The sequence below is a fragment of the Geotrypetes seraphini genome, chromosome 9, assembly GCF_902459505.1.
Source record: "Geotrypetes seraphini chromosome 9, aGeoSer1.1, whole genome shotgun sequence".
NCBI classification, from domain to species: Eukaryota; Metazoa; Chordata; class Amphibia; order Gymnophiona; family Dermophiidae; genus Geotrypetes; species Geotrypetes seraphini.
Window position 1 is genome coordinate 162,899,488 of NC_047092.1, and position 15,264 is coordinate 162,914,751.

At 41.9% G+C, this 15,264-nt stretch overlaps 1 protein-coding gene across 2 annotated transcripts in view; it reads left to right on the forward strand.

Moving 5' to 3' along the window:
* GFM1 (G elongation factor mitochondrial 1) overlaps positions 1–15,264 on the forward strand; it is a 98,342-nt gene that overhangs the window by 44,758 nt on the left and 38,320 nt on the right. For both annotated transcript variants that reach the window (XM_033959486.1, XM_033959487.1), the window contains 4 exons: positions 4,654–4,755; positions 8,130–8,186; positions 13,315–13,452; positions 15,165–15,247. In XM_033959486.1, the coding sequence (XP_033815377.1) occupies positions 4,654–4,755; positions 8,130–8,186; positions 13,315–13,452; positions 15,165–15,247 (380 nt within the window). The remainder of the gene's footprint in view (positions 1–4,653; positions 4,756–8,129; positions 8,187–13,314; positions 13,453–15,164; positions 15,248–15,264) is intronic.

Below are 15,264 nucleotides of genomic sequence, written 5' to 3' on the forward strand. Positions count from 1 at the left end.
TCCACTCTTATGCAGATGACATCCAGCTGCTCCTCCCCTTAGGCGAAAACCGGCCATCCCAAATTGCTAACCTCGAACTCTGCCTCACTGACATGAAAACTTGGATGTCAAACAACAAGCTTCAACTTAACGCCTCCAAAACCGAACTCCTATGGATCAGAAACAAAAACACCAAATACCTACGACCTACACTAACATGGGATTCCACCCGACTAACGGCAGCAGATCAAGTTCGCAGCCTGGGAGTAACCCTAGACGGACACCTATCCTTATCCAACCACATATCCCAAGTAGTCTCCACCTCCTTCTACTACCTTCGCCAACTGAAAAGGATCAAACCCTACATCTCCACACCAGACCTCGCCCAACTCCTATACGCATATGTCCTCTCCAGAATGGACTATTGTAACTCGCTATTTAACGGACTAACCGAAAATAATATCAAACGCCTCCAACGGGTCCAAAATGCAGCCATCCGCCTCCTACACAACCTCAACTACCGCGATTCCATCTCCCCGGCACTCCATGCTGAACACTGGCTCCCAATTAGCCAACGCTGTACTTTCAAAGCCCTGACAATTGCCCACAAGAGTATCTACTCCACCACCCCCTCCTACATAAAATCCAAACTTCCCATCTACAACCCCACTCGCACCCTCCGCTCAAAGTCAGAGATACGCCTATGCGTCCCCCCCGGAAGATCCCTGATCACAGAAACTGCCCACAAACGATCCTACAGCCACTTCATTCCACACCTCTGGAACCAACTTCCCCCCCAACTTAGACAACAGAACTCATTATTAACATTCCGTAAATCGATAAAGACCCTCCTCTTCAATTAAAGATCTCCTCTGTCTCTCCCCCCCTTAGGCCCCACCCTCCACTCTCCTATCTCCTTCCCGAAATTCCAGTATGACCCTCTCTTACTCTATCCACTAACAAATTGCACCTATACGCTTATAACTCTCCTTAAATTAAACTACTGTATTTCCCCCTTCTCTCTCTCTGCTTAATCTCCCTGTATTTAATTCTCTCCAAAAACTATAAATCCAATCACTAAACCTGTTGTACCACTTATATGTCTAGTTACTCCGCACTGTGTATGTTCATTTGTAAACCGTTCTGAGCTATTGGGAGGACGGGATAAAAATCTAAATAAATAAATAAATATCCACTACCCTCTGGGTGAAAAAGAACTTCCTGACATTTGTTCTAAACCTTTCCCCTCTCAATTTCTGAGTGCCCCCTTGTACTTGTGGTTCCCCATAGTTTGAAAAATCTGTCCCTGTCCACTTTTTCTATGCCCTTCATGGTCTTGAAGGTTTTTGATCTGTCAGAAAAATACAGAATGAAAAAAAGTGAAAAATCGCTGGACTAAGTGTATAGCCCTCGATGGAGTCTTCCCCAACTTTGTTGACTGGGCTTAGAACGTCTCAGCAGCCCCTCTTACTGCAGGTTCCAGAATTTACCATAAATAGAATACAAAGCATCTTTTCAAAAATAGCCCAGTACGCATTGTGTATGTATCTGTATACATAGTGTAAACATAAGAAAGAGGGGCATGATGATCACAGTTGTGGATGAATGTTTTAGATTCATATTGACCACATTAAAAAGCAACAAGCACTGCAGCTTAATTGTTATGCTGTATTATGTAAGCACTGAACAGAGATAAAACTACAGGCCGGTAAGCCTCACTTCAATTATTAGAAAAATAATGGAAGCGTTGCTGAAAGAAAGGATAGTGAAATTCCTAGCATCAAATGGGTTACAGCAGCGGTCTCAAACAAGCGGCCCGCGGGCCGCATGTGGCTCTCCAGGTTTTATTTGCGGCCCACGGTCTGGAGACATCATTCTCTTCCTTTTGGAGCAGCAGCCGGCTCGTTCGTTCAAAGCCGCGGGTTGGTAGCTCTTTGCGCTATCCACTCCTGCATCGGAAGCCTCTCTGATGTCACAACATCAGAGAGGCTTCAGACGCAGGCACGGATCTCGCAAGGAGCCGCCACCCGCGGCTTTGAATGAACAATCCAGCCAGACACGCTGCTGCTCCAGTGGCGTACCAAGTGGGGGGCGGTCCACTGTTCTCCCTAGAGTGCGGCTCGTGGCTCGTCTAGAGCAGTGGTGCCCAACCTGCTTCCCTTCCCTTCTCACTGCTGCCATCGGGGATCAGGCCGGCACCGTGTTCTTTGATCTCCCTGCTTCTCTTCCCTGCGGGGCTGACCAACTCTCGCAGCCCGACGTCAATTCTGACGTCGAGAGGACGTTCTGGCTAGCCAATCGCTGCCTGGCTGCCCGGAACGTCCTTTCCGACGTTAGAATTGACGTCGGGCAGCGAGAGTTGGTCGGCCCCATGCAGAAGAGAAACAGGGAGATCTCGGCCTGTTCCCGATAGCGGCAGCGGCAGCAGCCTATTCCGCGGCGGCGGTGGCATGGGGGAGGGCAGGAAGGAAGAAAGAAAAAAAGAAAGAAAGAAGGTGGGGTGGGGACAGGGAGTCAGAAAAAAAAAAAGCAAAAAATGGGGCACGGAGGAAGGAAGGAAGAAAGAAAGAAGGAGGGGGGACAGGAACCAGAAACAAAGCAAAAAATGGGGCACGAAATCAGAGAAAGAAAGAAAAAGTTGGGGGAGGGAATGAGGTCTGGAGAAGAGGAAGCATACAGGAGGCTGAAAGAAGGGAAGAAGTATTGGATGCACAGTCAGAAGAATAAAGTGCAACCAGAGACTGATGAAATTACCAAACAAAGGTAGGAAAATGATTTTATTTTCAATTTAGTGATTGAAATGTGCCAGTTTTGAGAAAGAAAAGATATTGAACTTTAAATGTGAGTGCTGCAGAAAAAAAATAGAGTATTTGAAGGGCCGCAGAAAAAATAGTTAATGTCTTATTAAAGAAATGACAATTTTGCATGAGGTAAAACTCTTTATAGTTTATATATCTTTCCTTTTAACTGTTAAAGGAAAGTTTTATAAACTATAAAGAGTTTTACCTCATGCAAAATTGTCATTTCTTTAATAAGACATTAACTATTTTTTCTGCGGCCCTCCAAGTGCCTACAAATCCAAAATGTGGCCCCGCATAGGGTTTGTGTTTGAGACCACTGGGTTACAGGATCCGAGGCAACATGGTTTTACTAAAGGTAAATCATGCCAAACAAATCTGATTGAATTAGTAAAGGAAGGGGAGAAGAAGAAGACCTGTGCAGGTGAAGAGAAGTCCTCTAGGGCACTAGAGGTGAAGGCAGACCCCTAGAATCCCCAACACAGCAGAAACAGGCCAACACCATAGGATTAGAACAGATCTGTTCTCAGGCCTGGTGTTTCAGTATATGCTCTGTTACTCTATATGCTGTAAGGTTTATTCTTGCAAGCTGTTATTGATTTATTAATATCAGGGCTGTGGAGTCGGTAGATAAATGTTCCAACTCCGACTCCTCAGTTTTTTGTACTTCTGACTCCGACTCCAGGTACCCGAAATTTCCTCCGACTCCGACTCCACAGCCCTGATTAATACATTACATTATGTTACTTATACCAGCATATAGAGTGTCGTGTGATCAGTTCGTGAAGACCCCAAATAACAGGGGGCTTCTTCAGTGACCAGAATATTGGATCAAGGGCATATGCTAGATGTAATTTACTTACATTTCAGCAAAGCCTTTGACACGCTTCCTCATAGGAGGCTCTTAAACAAATTCGATAGGCTGAAGTTAGGACCCAAAGTGGTGAGTTGGATTAGAAACTGGTTGACAGACAGATGCCAGAGGGTGGTAGTTAATGGAATTTGCTTGGAGGAGGAAAGGTGAGTAGTGGAGTCCCTCAGGGATCAGTGATGGGGCCGATCCTGTTTGATATGTTTGTGAGCGACATTGACAAAGGGTGAGAAGGAAAAGTTTGCCTTTTTGCAGATGATACCAAGATTTGTTACAAAGTAGACACCAAGGAGGGAGTAGAAAACATGAAAAAGGATCTGCAAAAGTTAGAGGAATGGTTTAATATCTGGCAACTAAAATTCAATGCAAAGAAGTGCAGAGTAATGCATTTGGAAGGAGCCATATGTGCTGGGAGGTGAGAGGCTGATATGCATGGATGGGGAGAGGGACCTTGGGTTGATAGTCTCTGAAGCAACAGTGTGACAAGGCGGTGGCTATTGCCAGAAGGATGCTAGGAGCAATGTTAGGAAAGTCTTCTTCACAGAGAGGGTGGTAGATGCCTGGAATGCTGGAGAGGAAAACAGTGATGGAATTCAAAAAAGCGTGGGATAAAAGTAGAGGGCAGACTGGATGGTCCGTTCAGGTCGTTATCTGCCGTCATTTACTATGTCACTATGTTAATAAATGCTTGGCTTAGATTGGATTAGATTCACAGCTATCTGAAAAGTTTCCTTATATTCTAGCTCCTTGCCCCCCACCCCCAACATATACAGCACGACTGCCATTGCCATCACCTTCCGCCAAGAACACACACTACTGCTTCAGTTTCACGTATTTTATGGACCCCTGTGTCTGTCCTCACCTGAATTCTTATCTGAAGCTAATTATTCTGCCTTGGTTGATCAACTGAGTATCTCTTAAAATAAAAGGCACTGCCTTTTCTGTGTTATTTTGTACAGATTAGGGCAAAGGAATAGCAAATAACTTAAAACATTGTTCTTTTAGGATGTGGAGGAAGTTTATGCTGGAGATATTTGTGCTTTATTTGGAATTGACTGTGCCAGTGGCGACACTTTCACAAGCAAAACTAATACTAACCTGTCCATGGTAAGTGTAACTTCATTACTTGAAACTATTGTGTCCCTCTTATCCACTAAATGGCATTATTAAAAATTGAAATCTGTTTAATTGACTTATTCTATAATGTGTGTTTAATCTGAATGCAAGTATCAATATATAAAACACATTCACATGGATCGTGCAGAAGTATGAATAGCTACAACATGAGTCAAATGTACCACCACTGAGAGGAAAAGCCTCAGACGAAGCTGTGGCATAAGGTGTTCAGGCAGAGGACCTCATTGGCAAAAAACCTCTGGTCAAAAATTAGGTACAAAAGTGACTCAAAATTATCTTTTTCAATGTATTGATTTGTAAAGCTCGGTTCAATACACTGAAAAAGATAAGTTTGAGTCACTTTTGTACCTAATTTTTGACCACTTTTTATTTATTTGCATTGTACAGTACAGAGCCTTACGAGGTAAAAACCCAAATAGTAGCAACATTCCATGCCACCGATCCAGGGCAAGCAGTTGCTTCCCCCATGTCTGTCTCAACAGCAGACTATGAACTTTTCCAAACCTTTTTTGAGACCAGCTACATTAACCACTGTCACCATATCCTCTGGCAACACATTCTATGAGTGAGAAAATATTTCCTCCTATATTAAGGGGAAACGACCCGCAAAGGAAGTGATGGGACCATTGGATGACCATGGAATAAAGGGAGTGCTAAAGGAGGACAAAGCAATCGCTGACAAACTGAACACATTTTTTGCATCTGTATTTACCGAAGAAGATGTACACAGCATAGTGGAACCCATCAGGCTATATGCTGGAAACGAAGACGGAAAGCTGACAGGATTGACGGTCAGTCTAGAGGAGGTATGTAGGCAGATTTATAGGCTTAAGAGCGATAAATCCTCAGGACCGGATGGCATCCATCCGAGGGTCATCAAGGAACTGAAAGGGACCATAGCTGAACTGCTTCAACTAATAGCCAATCTGTCGATCAAATCGGGAAAGATTCCGGAAGACTGGAAGGTGGTGAATGTTACACTGATCTTCAAGAAAGGTTCGAGGGGAGATCCGGGGAACTACAGACCGGTGAGTCTGACCTCGGTACCGGGAAAGATGGTAGAGTCACTGATAAAGGACAGCATCATTGATCACCTTGATGGACACGGGCTGATGAGGACCAGTCAGCACGGTTTTAGCAAAGGCATATCGTGTTTGACGAACTTGCTGCACTTCTTTGAGGGAGTAAACAGACAGATAGACAAGGGCGATCCGGTCGACATTGTATATCTGGATTTTCAGAAGGCGTTCGACAAGGTTCCGCATGAACGATTACTTTGGAAAATTGCAAGCCATGGAATTGAGGGTGAAATACTCACGTGGATTAAAAACTGGCTGGAGCATAGGAAACAGAGAGTGGGGGTAAATGGACAATACTCGGACTGGAAGAGCGTCACCAGTGGGGTGCCGCAGGGCTCGGTGCTTGGACCCATGCTCTTTAACATCTTTATAAATTATTTGTACATAGGTACGACGAGCGAGGTGATTAAATTTGCGGATGATACGAAGTTATTCAGAGTAGTAAAGACGCAGGGGGATTGCGAAGATCTGCAACGTGACATAATCAAGCTCGAGGAATGGGCATCGATATGACAGATGAGGTTCAACATGGATAAGTGTAAAGTGATGCATGTCGGTAACAAAAATCTCATGCACGAATACAGGATGTCCGGGGCAGTACTTGGAGAGACCTCCCAGGAAAGGGACTTGGGAGTTCTGATCGACAAGTCGATGAAGCCGTCCACACAATGTGCGGCAGCAGCAAAAAGGGCAAACGGAATGCTAAGAATGATAAAGAAGGGGATCACGAACAGATCAGAGAAGGTTATCATGCCTCTGTATCGGGCCATGGTACGCCCTCACCTGGAGTACTGCGTCCAGCACTGGTCGCTGTACATGAAGAAGGACACGGTACTACTCAAAAGGGTCCAGAGAAGAGCGACTAAGATGGTTAAGGGGCTGGAGGAGCTGCCGTACAGCGAAAGATTAAAGAAACTGGGCCTCTTCTCCCTCGAACAGAGGAGATTGAGAGGGGGACATGATCGAAACATTCAAGGTACTGAAGGGGATAGACTTAGTAGATAAAGACAGGTTGTTCACCCTCTCCAAGGTGGGGAGAACGAGAGGGCACTCTCTAAAGTTGAAAGGGGATAGATTCCGTACAAATGTAAGGAAGTTCTTCTTCACCCAGAGAGTGGTAGAAAGCTGGAACGCTCTTCCAGAGTCTGTCATAGGGGAAAACACCCTCCAGGGATTCAAGACAAAGTTAGACAAGTTTCTGCTGAACAAAAACATGCGCTGGTAGGGCTAGTCTCAGTTAGGGTGCTGGTCTTAGACCAGAGGGCCGCCATGTGAGCAGACTGCTGGGCATGATGGACCACTGGTCTGACTCAGCAGTGGCAATTCCTATGTTCTTATTGGTTTTAAAAGTATTACTCTGTAACTTCATCGCAAAACCGGAAGTTACATCTTCGAGGGACTTGGCAAAGGGAAGACTTTTATCCTTTATTTTTCCACTTTAACCTGAAATGCATTTTATCTCAGCTTCAAAAATGATATTTTTAACCCTTTCAGGACCAAGGGACATATTTGTCCCATAACTTTAAAATCCTATAAATTTTGATTGGGATAGTCTACAGTTCTAAATTTGATATGTACGGATTCCATATGATACTGCCTTTATGTAAACAAACTGGTTCCGACATTCATTCATTAGCGTCGTTGCCAGATTCACTTGCCACACTGTCCATAAGCCAGAAGTGTGAATTTTTTTAAAAAAAATAATGATATTTCACAAAAAAAATCAATTTTTTGGCATCTGCAAGCCCTTTTTACCATAAAAATGTCGTCAAAACCACAAAAATTGGCCTACGATCCTTATGGTCCTGAAAGGGTTAACTAGTTCTTTTTTTTTTTTTAATTAGCAAAATTACAAAATTAATTTAATCTCCCTTTAGTTATGATGGTGGATCACTCCACGTGAGAAGAGCTCCATACTGGTTTATCCTGTTAGAAATTGCCTTACCATTATGAGCAGAAGGAATAGTAGGAGATGTTGTGTTTTTTGGCAGCCTGTGATGGTTCCTTCCCATGAGCTATTAGATTGCAGCATGCTTTGAGCATTAGTTTAAAAAATACTTTGTAATCAAGCCTGATAAATTATATGCAGATTTATATAAATATGCCACTGAAACTACTTTGAAGAACCGAGGGCTCTGAATTATAACTGCTTACCTGAATCTGACCAGATGAGACTAGGTATTGAAAATAGCCTTGTTCATGTTTAAAGACTTGCATAATAGCTGCCATCTAACATATCTATGGTTCACTCTGGGTGTTTTACAGGAATCCATTCATGTGCCTGACCCTGTCATTTCAGTTGCAATGAAACCTTCCAACAAGGTAGGAACTCGAACCAAACAGACATTTATGCTTTAGAAGTACAGTGGTACTTTGGATTGCGAGCATAAGTCGTTCCAGAAGCATGCTCTTAATCCAAAGCGCTCATATATCAAAGTGAATTTCCCCATAGGAAACAATGGAAACTCGGATGATTCGTTCCACATCCCAAAAACTTTAATAAAAAATACAGTACTGTACGTACTTGTATTGCAAGATCTCACTCGTTTTGAACAGTCACTACACTGCGGGTGAATTGGATGTGATGCTTTTATTATGTTCAGTCACGTTCAGTGTGAGATGTGTGTATGTTGTGCGCACTTGAACTGTGGGTGCATGTATTACGTTCAGCCTTCATCAGTGATGCGACGTGCATATATTGTGCGTATTTGATGTGATACACGTATATGTGCTTGTAGTGCAAGACAACACCCATTTATTGTTTAAAATTTAAGAAAATGTTTTGCTCATCTTGCAAAACACTCGTAAACCACGTTACTCGCTATCTAATGTTTGACTGTATTTAGATTTTAGAGGGTCATACTCCATACAGGAGTCAGGAATAGATTAGTTTTTATTCCAGATTTTACTAAAGTCTAAAAATGGCATATATTTTTTTTCAGTATTAGGATGATGGTGAGGAATGCCTGCCACAGAGGCGTAACATTTCATACAGATCTATATGGGGAGGGTACACTTCTCTCTCTGAATCCATGGTTTTAGCATCTGTGGATTCGGTTATTCGCGATTTTTTTTTTTTTTTTTTTAGATCCATTTTCATTTTTCAGGCTATTTTTAAGCCCTCTTAGACCCCCCCCCTTAAGCCTTACCTGGTGGTCTAGCGGGTTTTTGGGGCAGGAGCGATCTTTCTATGCTCCTGCCCCATGCAGATCACTCATAGGAAATGGCTGCCGTGAGCTCCCGTAGTCTCTTGAGACTACTACGGGAGCTCATGGCAGCCATTTCCTATGCGTGATCTGCACGGGGCAGGAGCATAGGAAGATTGCTCCTGCCCTGAAAACCCACTAAACCACCAGGTAAGGCTTAAGGGAAGCGGGGGGTGGGTCAGAGCCGGCCCGAATATTATTTGCGGTTTTTTAATATTCCTGGGCCGGCTCTGCCCCTAACCCCCGTGGATACGGAAGGAGAAGTGTAGGACTTGGTCTTTCAGTCTAGAAAGATATTTTGGTAAATTTCAGAAGATTTGGAGACCATTAACAGACTTTTGTAAAGAATGATAACATTTTCCCAAAGTAAGATATTTGATAAGAGGGGAAAAGGGTGGATATTAATATATTTATCTCATAATGTATATGAATATATAAATAGTCTCACTGTATTTGTATGTAATTCTGTAACGGGAGGGGATGGGATGGAAGGGTTTTTTATTTAATAATAATTGTTTAGATATTAGGTGTATTACATAATATTCAAGATATTATAGAATATAAATATGTAATGAAATGTATTTAACGTGTTATGTGAGTTATCAAGTATGTATTTATAAGTTCATATGATTTTATTTAATACACTTGTTGTAATATGCAAAAATGAATAAAGAATTTAAAACAACAAAAAAAAGAATCCCCATATCACACTCTCCACTGTCCCTTTTTAAGGACTATACCAATTCCCTGTCATTTCTCATACACTTTTCCATATCTTGCCATCAGTATTTTTATACATTTTATTAGTGAACAACTTTACATGCAGAGGGAAAATACAGTATTTTCACTGAGACCAGAAAAGTGGCCTATTTACTTCTACTGTATAATATGCATGGGGGGGGGGTCAAAATCATTTTTAATGTTTGTATAATATTTGCATGGTTTATGTCAATTTTCTTTTTATTGACCGTTTCTAATTATAAATCTAAATACACCCACTTACAGATCATGTCATGTGTCTATCTGCCTTCGGTTTTCTCTGTTTCTATGTAACATTTCATGTTATAATAAATCTTTTATTGTCCACGGGAACCAAACATGAGTCATTGACACATGTAACTAGTTATCTTGCATAAAAGAATGGTTTATATTTGCTCATGTTTCCTGTTCAGCCAGGCCTATTCAGGCACGCACCTCTAGAAGAGGCAAGAGTTCATGCCTGCATTCACCCTGGCTTGTGGGTTTCTATATCCGTCTAGAGCAGGGGTCTCCAAACTTTTCGCCACAAAGGTACTTAAACACTTTTCAGTGGGTTTCTGGTTCCTTGCAGATAGTGAAAACAAAAAACCCCACAAGACGGGAGATGTGAGTCTCTCGCTTTCTTCGTTTCCTTGCAGGTAGTATCAGGAAGCTGTTCTTAAGCCCCCGTGATGAGGTACACTATACTCTCTGAATGCTTAGAAATGTAGCCAAAACTTTGTTAAAACTCTAGTACTATATCTGGTATAGACCTGCAAAAGCAAGCAAAGAACTGCCAAACTCCACAGATATAAACAACGCACAGGAAAAGTGGGAACAACCAGAATGATGAAACTTGAGGCCAGATTTCCAGAACACTAGCATCTTTACTATTTATCCAAAATGTAACTGTTCTAATGACCCGAGATAGCCATGTTTCAGCATTATCAGGGGTCTAAAAGGTTCCGTGTGGATACAGTTTAGTAAAATCAATTCTAAAGGTAGTTTTGATAAAGACTCCACAAATATGTCTGTTTCTCAAAAAAAAGGAATGCCATGCGGAGAATTCTTTGCATGTCATGTTGTGTCCTGTAACTCCAGTCTTCTTCTCAACGTCCTGATTCTCTCCCCCCCCCCTTTTCCTGTGTGCTGTATAGACCTGCAGAGATGATGTTTACATTGAGAGGGACGTGCCAGAGGCAAAGCTTGGTTCTCTCTTTTTCTAAATCATGATCAATCAGATTTCTGAGGTTAGTGCTCCAAATTGTGACTAGGAGAGAAGCTGTGGTATGTGGTGGTCTTGCACTTTAACCCCAAAATGCACTAGTGAGTGTCAAAAATTCAAGAGCTGACAAAGGACTTACGGTCTTCAGAGGAAGCAGGCGGGGACGTGGCATCAGCTAGTCAGTTTCTATCTTTTTTTTAAATTCTTTATTCATTTTCAAATTGAACAGCAAGTGCACAAACTAATATATTATACAAGTTATTCCACAATAGCACATTAATCTCTACCACATAAAACACTAGTGATACATTAACCCTCCCAACCACCCTCCTTTATCACATTTTCAATAGGAATAAACACACATATTATATAGCATATTATAACATATTATGTAAAATTATTCCCAACACCCTCCCCCCCTTAGTGTGCTAAAAAGAAAAGGAAAAGAGAAGAATCGATGACTATTCATCACAATATTTTGCCAATGGCCCCCATATTTTTATAAAATTTGTAAATGTCCCTCTTTGTACTGCTATTGCTCGTTCCATTTTAAATATATGGCATTATGAATTCCACCAAAATGTATAACTAAGATTTCTGTGATTTTTCTAATTATTGGTTATATGTTGGATAGCAACCCCTGTCATAACTAATAAAAGCTGGAAACGGGGACGAAGTGTGAAGTTATCAAATTTGCAGATGACACTAAACTCTGTAGAAGGGTTAGAAATGTGGAAGAGTGTGAGGACCTACAAAGGGACCTAAGCAAACTGGAGGAGTGGGCGAATAAATGGCAGATGGACTTCAATGTGGGGAAATGCAAGGTCATGCATTTAGGGAGAAAAAACCCGATGTTCAGCTACCAAATGGGGGGATTAGTGTTAGAGAGAAGTAGCCTTGAAAGAGATTTGGGTGTACTGGTGGACACAACAACGAAGTCAACAGCACAATGCGCAGCAGCCGCAAAGAAGGCAAACAGAATGTTGGGTATTATTAAGAAGAGTATTACGACCAGAACGAGAGAAGTCGTACTGCCGTTGTATCGGGCAATGGTGCGCCCGCATCTGGAGTACTGTGTTCAGTATTGGTCACCGTACCTTAAGAAGGATATGGCAATACTGGAGAGGGTCCAGAGGAGAGCGACCCGAATGATTAAGGGCATGGAAAACCTTTCATACGCTGAAAGATTGGAGAGACTGGGGCTCTTCTCCCTGGAAAAGAGGAGACTCAGAGGAGACATGATAGAGACCTACAAGATCATGAAGGGCATAGAGAGAGTAGAGAGGGACAGATTCTTCAAACTTTCAAAACATAAAAGAACAAGAGGGCATTCGGAAAAGTTGGAAGGAGACAGATTCAGAACGAATGCTAGGAATTTTTTCTTTACCCAGCGTGTGGTGGACACCTGGAATGCGCTTCCAGAAGATGTAATAGGACAGAGTACGGTACTGGAGTTCAAGAAAGGATTGGACAATTTCCTGCTGGAAAAAGGGATAGAGGGGTATAGATAGAGGGCTACTGCACAGGTCCTGGACCTGTTGGGCCGCTGCGTGAGCGGACTGCTGGGCACGATGGACCTCGGATCTGACCCAGTAGAGGCACTGCTTATGTTATTTGATGATATTTGACTCTTTTTCCTCATCATCATGCCAAATAACACTGTATCGTAAGAAAGTGCAACATGATTTTCCAATAATGAGTTCACTTGAGACCAAATTGAATTCCAAAATATCTTAATATAGGGACAATAATAAAGTAGATGATCTAATGTCCCAGGTACCAGATTACAGTGCCAGCATTTATTGGACTTAGAACTATCTAATTTTTGTAAACGAACAGGGGTCCAAAACACTCTATGTAACAAAAAAAACCAAGTTTGTTTCATAGATGCTGACACTGTACATCTCATTCTCCAAGACCAAATTCGTGGCCATTGAGATGCAGAAATTTGATGCTTGATCTCAATGTTCCAAATGTCTCTCAGACCATTCTTTGTTTTTTTATTCAAGTATCCAGATAATAATTTATACCACAATGCGGCTTGATGTCCTAGGAAGTCTGCTTGGAAGCATAGGAACTCCAGACTATATTGACTGTTCAAAGTCTTCCATTCAGGGAACCCTACCTGAATAGCCTGCTTCAACTGCAACCATTTAAAACTTTGTGTTTTGCTAAGACCAAATCTATTGAGTTATGTTGTTAGGTATTAACTGGATCGTTATGTGTTTGGGAGTGGAAAGGAATGCAGTATTTACATGCGGTGTGTCATTTCTTTTTCTAGAACGATTATGACAAGTTTTCAAAAGGCATTAATCGGTTTACTAGAGAAGACCCAACTTATAGAGTGCACTATGAAGTGGAAAATAGAGAGACAATTGTTTCTGGAATGGGTGAATTGCATCTGGAAATCTATTCTCAGGTACACAGTACAGCCAAGTATTAATATTAAACTGCAAAACCCCACCCTGTTCCTCACAGGGCTTCTTACCCAAGGGAAATGAGCAGGGCAGATATTGGGTCGATAAAACGAAGAGCGGAAACCTGTTAACACTTGCTCAGTCATGGGGCAACAGCAAAGCTACATAGAATGAAGCCACAGGCTTAGCCCATCTTGCTGAGTCCATTTTTACATGGACAGTGCACAATAGAGGAAAAAGCAATAGCACAAGCCAAAAATAACCCAGGGGAGGAAAAAGCCTCAGAAACAAACCCTCCCACTCCACAATAGTAGCTCAAGGTATTCAGGCAATAACCTCATTGGCATAAAAAAACCTCCCCTGGCGTATGAAAAGCTCTGTGCGGTGCAATAAAAGCTCAACGTAGTCGAGACAAGGTGAACTTTTTGACTTATCTCAGCCTGACGATGGGTACACCAACGGTGGCCAGCGTTTCACAAATTCTGCTGCCTCAGGGCGTGACCAATCCGATCGTGAACTTTTAACGCGGGACTCGTAAAACGCGTCTGCCTGCACATTCTGAGGCTTTTGCCTCCCCTGGGTTATTTTGGGCTTGTGCCGTAGCTTTTTCCCTCTATTGTGCACTGTCAATGTGAAAGTTTTAAATATTACTAATACTGGAGTTTCAGTGCATCTGTGTTATTTAGTCTAGCCCAATTTTAAACAATTTTAAAGGTCTCAGCTTTAGTGATGGCTTCTTTATAAAATCTTCATGAAATGTGTTGTGAATGGCTAAAAAAAAAAAAGAAAAGCACAAGGTGTAACTACTTAAGCAAAAACAAGTAATACTGGGGTGACAAGATTGCTTAATAGAGTGAAGTACTTCTGTGTCGGAGGTGTCCATTTTTTCAACCAGGATCCAGCAAGGCAGACTTTCTCTCTGCTGTAATTTGATTGAGAGACAGAAAGTGATTTATTATAATTGGTGACAGAGATATTTGATTTGAAAACCTTCTCCCTTCGACACATATTGCAGTAGGTGGCAAGTCACTTTATCCTGTTGCCTGAGGTGCTGCACACCTAAAATCAAAGCTTTCAGTTTTCTATTTACCAGTTTTAATAGTCAGCATGTTCTCTTAAGGGCAGGTACATCAGACTTATGATTAATGATGGGCCACTATAGCAGCCATACATTCATTAATGGTCCATACTAAAATAGTCATCCCATTATAATTACTTGGGCATCAAATTTACATTAGGTAATTAACCAGAGGTTAAATTTATAATGCGCATTAGATGCTACAATGCAAGCCATGTGTTTGACATGCCTGCCCTAAGGTGTGCAGGAGTCCTTAGTGGGCATTTCTACCATAAGGATTGGTGCAATTGTATTGCAGTTTCAGTTGCAGACTTCAGGGACCTGTCCCCGTGGTTGAAATTGGGATATCGAGACAGCAAGAATGCAGGTGAAGGGCTTCTGTGCATTTTGAAGGAAACACTGCAGTGGTACTCTTTTCTAAAGCGATGTACACATTTTTCACACAAGATAATGGTTTGGGGGGGGAGGAGAATTGATAGATATGTATTGTAATCTGCTTAGGCTTTAAGCGGAATAGACATTTTAAAAATAATAAATGCATTTTGTGATCTTTTCAAACTTGCGTGTTTTGGTTTTTATTTTGGTTTTTATCTAAATTTCCTCTCTAATGTGAGTATATTTCTGATGCTCATTTAGCGCTTGGAGAGAGAATATGGTTGTCCATGCATTATGGGAAAGCCTAAAGTTGCCTTCAGAGAAACCATCACTGTACCTGTACCGTAAGTACTGTTTTCAC